The 9,844-nt window shown below is 38.7% G+C and overlaps 1 protein-coding gene across 1 annotated transcript; it reads right to left on the reverse strand.

The window, feature by feature from the left end:
- Positions 1-5,053: 5,053 nt before the first annotated feature.
- On the reverse strand, positions 5,054-9,249 carry en1b (engrailed homeobox 1b). The gene is made up of 2 exons (XM_027027508.3): positions 8,469-9,249; positions 5,054-6,136 (listed from the first exon to the last, which is right to left on the reverse strand). Exons 1-2 carry the CDS (start codon positions 8,974-8,976, stop codon positions 5,817-5,819), a joined length of 828 nt encoding a protein of 275 aa, XP_026883309.1. The 5' UTR covers positions 8,977-9,249; the 3' UTR covers positions 5,054-5,816.
- Between the last annotated feature and the right edge of the window lie 595 nt (positions 9,250-9,844).

Genomic DNA, 9,844 nt, shown 5'->3' on the forward strand with positions numbered 1-9,844 from the left:
TATACCACCGAGTTGTGAGGCAGTTACATGCTTAGGATCTAAGGGCCGCAGCCTCTGTGTGTTTGTGTTCGTGTGTGTGCGTGTGAATGCGTCCATGTTGGCATGAGTACCCGGGATTAAGAGTGTAGGCTGTGCGTTGTGACGAGCCTGGCCATGGAATCGCCCCGCCTGCCGCGTGTTTAAATAGGATTAGTGATTACTTAGCTTCTGTATTTGCATCCTTTGCTCCTATTCAGGGTCACTGGTCTCTTCCGCTGCCCTTTGATCACCCGGCCGCGGACACCTCTGGTCAGCGAGGGTGCGCAGACGCGGTGGACGGCCAAGCGGAGCTGTGAAATTTGTCCCGGAGATGGAGCAATGTCTGCCCGTCCAAGAATCGTTTCGGCCTTCGCCTTTTCACCGCATCCTCTGAAGTGTAACGCATGGGAAATGAAAACACCCCCAACACTACCCCGCCCCAACCACAGCCCCAAACACACACACATCTCCTCTGTATGTGAAGAACCTGCTTTGCTTCTACCTGCATCCAAAGCCTAAATTTACATTCTTGAAAGGATAGGCAACACCAATGGTGTAATTTCCACATTGTCTTCTTTTATTGCCTACATTTGCATATATATTAAAGGAATATTGTATTTTAGCTTTGGGGTAAAATGCACAGAGCGCTCACGGATCTCGAGGTTATTTTTGTTTTACAGAGGCACCTGCTGCCCGCCGTGACGGGTGCGTTTTGGTGCGTTTTTAATTGGTGATCACTTACTTCAAGTAGCGCTAGTGCAATGGAATTAATGATGCGAGGTCGATGCAAAGCATATGAAGCACGATCGCCTGTAGTCTACGCTAAACACATTTTTGCTAACAAACCCTTCTTGTTCAGGCTATTGGCCTTTATCCTAATTTGTAGTTCAGAAGAGTCACGTCATCCATAATGACGGATATTGACATAAGAACTTATTAAATCCAACTTATGGATTTAATTAGACGTGAGAGAATCTTAATTTACCCATATTGAAATACCGCGTTACAATCATGCAGATTTAAACTGTAAAAGTAACGGATTATTTTCGTTCATTTTAATTAGTCAAACGACAATATTAGATTGCTCGTAGCTACTGGTTAGTTCCACCTTACTAGAAAACAATTTAGTGTATCGATTAAGAATAATATTCGTATGACTGAACTTCCCAAAAGCAAAAGTTAATCTTTTACATTTATGTTAGGTATTTCTGTGTACGATCTTAAATCTTAGACTATAACAGTTCAAAACTTAATCTTAACTGTGTAACCAGCTCGCTGTCGCTTTGATCAAACTGGAGTAGGTAAATAGTATAAAGTAGTATAAAGTTGGTATAAATACCAACATTTGAGAGTAAAAAAAAGTTGGTAAAACTTCAGCTTGATAAAATCTACTTGTGAAATGTAATTAAAATATAGTATAATCTATTCGTAAACAGTACTCATTTATTGTAGTGTGAAATTACAGTATCTATGGCCAACTACTACATTTTGTAACAGAATTGTCTCAACCTGGAAGATTCACGTTGTTCGTATGTTTCAATAAGACGTTACATTGCAGTATTGCAGTTGAATAATTCATAATTCACAATGCTTAGCTATCGTTTAAAAACAAATAAAAATGTTTCATGCAACTATATTATTTTGCTATATATGACTGTCTCAACCTAACACGAAACTAATATCTTGTATAAATGTGGAATTAATTTTAATTAAATTATTCTAATATCATCGCGATTTGCCTGTTTAAATTAATAGTGTTAAACATTTTATGCTAGCCTTATATGCGTAAATGGGCTTATAAAACTCACTAAGTAAAGCTAATGGCACCGAACATGCAGCAGTTCTGCAATGGATAGTGATTAAAACAAAAGCTCGCTGCCCACGGGCTTTAGAAAAAAAACAAAACAACAACAACAAAACTATGTCCTGCAAACAGCAGCACAGGCTCCTAAAATTAATTCAAAACAAAGTCTCGCCTGTTGGATTCAAGTAGTCTCGCGTAGCCTCGGCTGCTTGCTGGAGGCATCTTCCCGTCCGTTTGTTGCCACTACATGAATGTCACGGTGGTTGAGATGACTAAACAAATAATAGAAGAAGCTAATTTGTTTGTAAATTGCAATTTTGTGAGAATTGGTAGCCCAAAATGTGTATTGATCACACTCACAACGTTGTGCCTAAATCATCTATCTTCATTTAGTTGGTTAATGTCGTTACGGCGTAATTAGGTCTCTAGCCTACTTATTGATGGCAGGTTCATTGAAAAGTGGGATAGTGGAAATAGTTTAAATCTTATTTGAAAATAAAAGGTAAGATAAAACACTCCAAACATATTATTTAATAGTTCAAACATTCAAGATCTGTTTATGACTTATTATGTTTGTAACGTTGCCGTTGTGTCTCAAAATAAATCAGGTAATTACAAAAACACAGTTTGGCATTATTAATCCGTATCAGAATTGGTTTATATTTTTTGTTATTAATTAATTCATCGATTCAACTGAAAGCGGTAATGGTGTGATGACATCAGGAGTTACTCATGATGTCATCTGGAAAGCTCGTCTTGTAATGGACATTTATATGTAACTATACGAGTGTTACCGTGAGTAATACAGTGCATCATATCAAGTCTTTCATATAAAATGACTTGTGGTGATTCTTGCACCGTTTGTTGTGTTGACTAATCGTCCAAATATGCACACAGCGCCAACACAGCGACAACGATCTGGTGTAAACCCTCTAAGCGTGCATATGTTTGGATGTTATCGCACATACTGTCATATTTTAATGTTGGATTACCACTCTCGGAAAGCCATTTAAGTTTGTACTCAGCGTACTGATGCACACACATTATAATTAAGCTTTCAAGACAAATCGCCAAGTCAGCATTACAGATATAGCAACAAAACGTAACCTAATATACTAAAAGAATATGAAAAACAACCTGTGATGTAAAATGAGAAACTAGACTGCAGGAGCTGAAATGTGGGAGGGATTGGAGCAGATTTCTGTGTAAAACAATGTATCTTTATATTATAGACTTCTTAAATGCAAAAAGAAATGAGAAGAAGAAGAAAATCTATATCCTGCATGCAATACTATGCGCATTACCGGACATGTTTGCTAATAAAACGTGTAACTAATTAATTAATCTATTTATTGATTGATTGAATGCCAATTAACAGTAGGATTAAATGAACCTTAAAGTTCATAAGATAAAGAGTTTCTTTGGTGTATACCTAATCTAGAGGCGTTTTTGAATTTATAAAGTAAGCTAATCGAAGGCATCAAAACCATGTAATATTTTATAGCCTTACAATTCAGCTTTACCTTCAGACAGTCATTAATATAGTCATTAACGGCATAGCTGGAATTTGTCGACTACACACAAGTAATGAACTATGAACTAGGAATAATCAAAATACACAAGGACTTTAAGTATATGCCTCTCTCTCTCTCTCTCTCTCTCTCTCTCTCTCTCTCTCTCTCTTTCTCTCTCTCTCTCTCTCTGTGTGTGTGTGTGTGTGTGTGTGTGTGTGTGTGTGTGTGTGTGTCTGTAATAAAAAGCGTCATCTACGAGAAAAAGCGCTTAATGGGCACGACTCAGTTGTTAGAAACGTTCGCAGTAGCTTTTGACAGCGCTATTGCTAAGCGTACGTGTTGTTTACTTTGGTACTAGGTAATGAACCTGAACTAGAGCTCCCAAAAAAAAAAGGTCCCAAAACCTCGCAATACTAGCTATCTCGACAAGTTCACGTTAAATTCGACATAGTGACGACCTGTCAAACTCTGACGACAACTGTTGCGCTTTGAAGCTTTTGGGAAGTATACCCCTGTGCGATCACAGTGCCATCACAGTGCCCCGCAGCCTCAGTGAGCTTGCTTTGACTCCCTAATTTGACCTTTCACCCCGCCGGGGTAGGTCTTACGATTTTGTGCTTTGATGCAGTTGCACGGATTCACAAAGCACCCGCTGTCTGACACAGGACACTTTACGGCGGCGAGCGTTGTGGTGTGGTAAACGCACTGCGTCAGTCATCGTGATGATCGTCGCGAAGATCGCTACAAATCACATTGCAGGCCTATGCGATATTAAACCACAGACAACGTGCTATCAGATGCCAACAATAGCACATTTACATTAGCTGAATATGGTTTATTAAACTCATTTAGGATTGTCTATGCATAGTGAATCCCGTATTCTATTCTTTGATTTTAAAAGTTTTCTTCTTTTAATAGTTATTATTTTTTTCTTTTTTACTTCCGTTTAAGTGATGTATAATCACTGACACGAATAAATAATCTGATTAATATATCTGATAATCTGGATAAAAATATTTTTGTCCCATACAGTACAAGAGCATCACCGATCTATATTAGAAACCAAATATTTGCGTTAAATTTTACTTAATTGACCAGGCAATGTCGTTGCCTGCGAAGCTGTATACGTAAGCATACATGGTAATTAAGACTACAGTATTATATTACAAAAGCATTCTAATATGTTGCTTTTTAAAAATTATCTAAGAATATATTTTCACTATTTTATGCGTGTTGGTTTTACACGGGTTAGTTGGAGGCAGTTTTTGTCAGTAAAGCAATAATGGGCCTAATTCCAGTTCAGCTGCTCAGTATATAAAATATATTATATTATATAAAATTATATTATAATAGTTCTGCAGTTAGATGATCACGCCATTAATCTGTGTGTGTGTGTGTGTGTGTGTGTGTGTGTGTGTGTGTGTGTGTGTGTGTGTGTGTGTGTGTGTGTGCGCGCCCGCGCGTGTGAGCCCATTTTACTCTTTCAGTTAAGCCTTCTTTGTCTATGCTAAGACGGAAAGTACAGGCTTACCAAGAGCGTGGAATATTTGCAGGAAAGGGGATCCATTGAAATGCGTGTCCGAAACATAGATTAATATAGCTGTCTGTAAACTAATTGATCCTATTTGAGCCCGAAACATAGATATTTCAGCTCTACCATTTAGACTCAACACTTAATTTTACAATTTAGATTATAGGATGGCTCCCTAAAAATGTCCCGTTGACCGAAGAAATCATTTTTAATAGTGAAAGTCGCCATCAAACCATGCGGTGTCTAATTAGCAAGCATATTCAAGTCATCATAAAATTTAATGTTAACTGAAAAGAAAACGACTAGAGTGTAACATTTAGATCTTAAATGTTACATTTTACACTTAAGAAATTTTAGACATAAAATTTAGACTTGATGGTATCTGAAAGGGGTTGTTACAATTTAGCCAAAAGATTCGATATACTTCAGCTAAGCTACTAGGCTAACATGATGTGAAAGGGAAAAAAAAACAATGGCGCGTTCTACCTTTTTTTTATTTCAGACAACATAATCTCTAAACATATTAAAATCTTTGGCTTGAAGCGTCGGTTCAGTCACGCGTGTTTAGAATTGTGAGACAGGGGACTTTAGAGAAAGGGTTATCACAAAACGCTAAGGAATCTGACAACTGGGCCTTCGGGGACGGAGAGCAACAACATCGGGAAAGGAGAGAAACGATAAAAATGTCCAGCAAGTAAGGAGAAGTACAGGTACCCCCCTACCTGAATTTAAATATATACATCTTACAGTTTTGGCTATATATAAATCTTCATAGTGTTCGTATTTAGATGTGTGTCCATATAGTGTAGCCTAGGATAGATTTGTTTAAATAGGGAGTCTTCGAATCGAGAATTCTCCTCTTCTCCATACATTTGTTTCACAAAAGATATGAAAAAAGTCGCTTTGGGTCAGCGTCTGTCGCTTTTCTTGTGAAGAGATGAGGCAGTTATTATTCGCTGTCATCCTTGTCGTCTTGAATTGTGGTCGTGGAATGGTTGTAGAGTCCCTGGGCCATGAGCTGGAGCGCGAGACCATTCTTGTAGCCGCTGGCCTTTTTGATTTTTGCCCTCTTATTCTGGAACCAGATTTTTATTTGAGACTCATTGAGGTTGAGTTCTTGGGCCAGTGATTGCCGCCTTTGCTCCGTAATGTACCGATTCGCCTGAAACTCGGCTTTAAGTCTTTGCAGCTGTTCAGCCGTAAAAGCGGTTCTCGGTCGCTTGTCTTCTTTGTCGCCTTTCTTCTTTTTCAATTTTCGTGTCCTTGGGCCTGGTGTGGAAACAACAATAAAACGAAGACGTAAATATCATGCAGCCCTGTCAACATTTCAAACTTGCAGTTGATACGAATTTGCTCAATAGCACTAAATTTGACTACGATACGATGGAAATGGAGGCCCACATGGTTGTGCGGTCCTTAAAGCACTGGACTGTTGCTTTTTCTTTCCTTTTTTTGCAATAATTTCGTTCTTTTGATACCCAGTTTCTCTGGTTACATCCAAGATTATTGGAGCCCTTGTATTAATTACGCGATCAGTGCATATAGGTAAAATCACGGATTAAATTCCTTAAGAATGTTATATCTCCCCCTCTGCATTCATTCTTTTTAATGTTTATTACATATTTGTATTACACTTATATAATAAACGGAGTATTTCTTCAAATGAAACAATTCTTTATACATAGCGGAATATACCAGTTAAAATCATGCACAATTAGTAAATAAAACAAAGACTGTGGGAATCGCCATATGGAGTTATCCCACTAAAAGGAAGGTGGTGGCATTTCTGTTCTAAATATGACCATATGACACGCAACTCTGTGAATCTCATTCAAGAGCACACGCAGAACCTAAGGCAGTCTAGATTTTATTACACAAATATACAGGTCATCCCAAATCTTTTGTATAGCTCGTAATGGAGTCATGCTGGCCCAGCGAGGACATGCGTCTGCAAACGCCCGCTCCTAGGCCTCAGCTCCCGACTCTTGGTTTACTTCACAGACGCAGAGCATCAAAAGAGTCCCTGTAGGTCGGCGAATTGCCCTTAACTAAGAACAGGCTTCTCATTTTAAAATCACATAATAATAGCCGAGGAGGGAATTCTTGCTCATGAACTGATAATCCACAAACGGCACCGAGCCATGTTCACTAACTGAAAAAAATAGACAGTCCTTGCACATACTGGAAAATGACTACATGACCAGATAAATATTCTATAATATTATTTTTCATCAGTTATATTAGTTACAGTCATCTTTTAAAACTCCCCGCCAAATATCATGTCAAAACTACAATAGGCCAACTATAGTTATAGTAATAATAATAATAATAATAATAATAATAATAATAATAATAATAATAATAATAATAATAATAGCCCCCAGGTGTGGGGATATGAAATAATGTTAAAAAAATATCACGGTTAAAGTGAGTACACTGTACACTCCAAACGTGCGTATACATATTCATTCATATAGTATATCCTCTTAGAGTGGGTAAAGTTCCCGCAGTTCTCAGGGTTTGTTGCGTCTACATTATCATTTAGCATCGTAAATTCTGTACATTTTTTAATATCTTTATTTTAAGCGCACAAAATCACCTTTATCCACTCGAAGTGAAAATCCTACCTTCATAATCTACCTGTATAGAAAGGAAATTAACAGTCCATTAATTTATCTTGCTTTGCTTTTGATCGTATACAATGACCATCACATGAAAAAATGTGCCTTTAACCATTTGATGAAAATCTGGATTTCTTTCTTCTTTAATAGCTACATTCGCATTTTCACAGTAACCAACCCACACAGGCCGGACAAACGCACAAGAGGAGACTGAGTCAGTAAGTCAGTGATAGCTCAATCAGTAAGTCAATCACTGAAGTCAATCAAAGCATCTTTTCAAACCATCCACACTGTCAGGTGTGGTGGACGTGGGAATACCTTTACAGCCAGTAAAGGAAGCGACAGAAAAATCTATTCCATAGTCTGCAGTCAAGATGAGTTATAATTCCTATGCAATTCAGAGATTCATGTTAGCTGAAAGATAGTACAGCTGTACTGGTTACAGGTACACTAAAAACGTCTATCAATTCTACACAGCTGCTAGGCTACCAGCCTAACGGTTAATTAAATCGCTCATGACTAGATGGTCTCCGGTCAGTATATAAATTACTTTAGAGCCTAACTTGTTTCTCATTGCAAATTTACATATATATGCAAATAAAAATGAATACAATAGGAAAATGTAAGGCTTCCAGGGAAACACCCACAATAAGTAATAAATGTGTGCCTCACGAATATTTTCACTTCAGCAATATGCACAATTATTATTATTGTTGTTGTTGTTGTTATATTGATTCTGGTGGTGGTAGTTTTACAGTAATGGGATATTACATACTTTTAGAACATATTGTAATATAAATCTAAAATTACGTCCAGAGACATGTCTCTAAGGTTTACGTCGGGCCCTCTGGAATGCGTAAAAGAGGCTAAATATCAAATATACAAATTAAATAAAACACTTGGTCAAGAATGATTATTTACACAAATTCAGCTCTCTGAACCGAATGTAATGTAACACAGTTAAGAAACTTGGGCCTTACCAGATGAGGGTCTGTCAGAATATCTGGTGCAGTATACCCACGCAGGCCATAGTAAAGGCTGCGTCGATTCTTTACTTGGCGGCGTCCCTCCGTTAGCGTTCACCACCATTATAGACGTGTTTTCCCCGTACTTCGACGTAGTAGTTCCATTTCCCTCGACTAGTTTTGCAGAAGTCGTCTTAGACGACGGCGACGACGACGAAGACGAAGAAGAAGTGCTGTCACTACTGCAGTTGGAATCCTGGCAAAGGCTGCTTGTGTGAGAGGGCCTTATTATCAAAGGGTTAACGTTCTCTCGGCCCGAGGTCTGGGCACGCTCTCTATTCCCAGGATCTTTTTTACAGCCGAAGTCCGGCCGCAGAATATTATCGATAAAAAAGTTCGTGGTTCTGTGGACTTGCGGCGCTGCCTGGTGAGGTAAAATCGGAGGGGACGGTACGTTAGGAGAAAGCGAGACGCTGTCTCCTTCAGTCGAATCACGACTATTTTGATCCTTTTGCTCCTCCATAGCTGGGACAGCTGGATCGCACTTTCCACGCCAAAATTCCACTTGTTGCCAAGAACTTTATCCGGTCGGTGACAAAAATGATACCGTTCTGTAATATAGCAATGAAAGGTATATTAAATACCTTCAAACGGGACCGTCACACCATCGGAATGCCTCGGAGTCAAAGCGTTTCAAGTACAAAACGCACCCGTTCTTCACGTCAGACAATACATCGCGCGATGCTCCGCAGTCCCAGCCTCGCTCCCCCGTATGACAGCTCGCGCTTCCTAAACTCTTTCTAAAATCGCTTTGCTCCTCGCGTACTTTCTCTCCCCCCCCCGCCCCCCTCAACCGGAAGCATGTGAGCGGGACACACGTGCAATGGACCAATAGGGTGAGAATATCCTCGCTGTCACGAGAAAGAACGTCCAATCGAATTTTACAATTTTCTGCCAATAAAGAAAGGGTGGATTTTTAAATATCTTATATGCTGGTGCATACTTAATCCACTCCAGTAAGCACTCGGTGTTTCTGCATCTGTAGAAGCGCATAACAATGATGATAAGACGGCGCAACCAAATCATTTAATATTTCAGATGTTCGTGAACAGCTCGGATCGCAAATGCAGAGAAGTGCTCTTACAATGATTGTTATTGACTGGTGTCATAGAATACTAGCTTTTACGATACACGCATGGCGATTTATTATTATATTGAAGTAATCTCATCGAAGAACTGTTATTAGAATTATTGCTGTTGCTGCCTTTGTGGATAATAATATTAAACAGAAAAAGAGGAGCGCAGTATGATAATTATAGTAGTAAAGGTAATAGTGGTAGTTGTAGTAGTAATAATTAGCCCCTTAAAAAAAAACATTTTTTTGTCTGTAT

This window comes from Electrophorus electricus, chromosome 18 (assembly GCF_041902795.1).
Source record: "Electrophorus electricus isolate QZ-2024a chromosome 18, ASM4190279v1, whole genome shotgun sequence".
Classification (NCBI taxonomy): Eukaryota; Metazoa; Chordata; class Actinopteri; order Gymnotiformes; family Gymnotidae; genus Electrophorus; species Electrophorus electricus.

Bases quoted from the DNA above. Each gene is read 5' to 3' on its own strand.
- en1b (XM_027027508.3), bottom strand. From the start codon at position 8,976: ATGGAGGAGCAAAAGGATCAAAATAGTCGTGATTCGACTGAAGGAGAC. The intron at 6,137-8,468 runs GTAAGGCCCAAG...TTTCCACACCAG, and splicing joins TTCTGACAGACCCTCATCTG to GCCCAAGGACACGAAAATTG.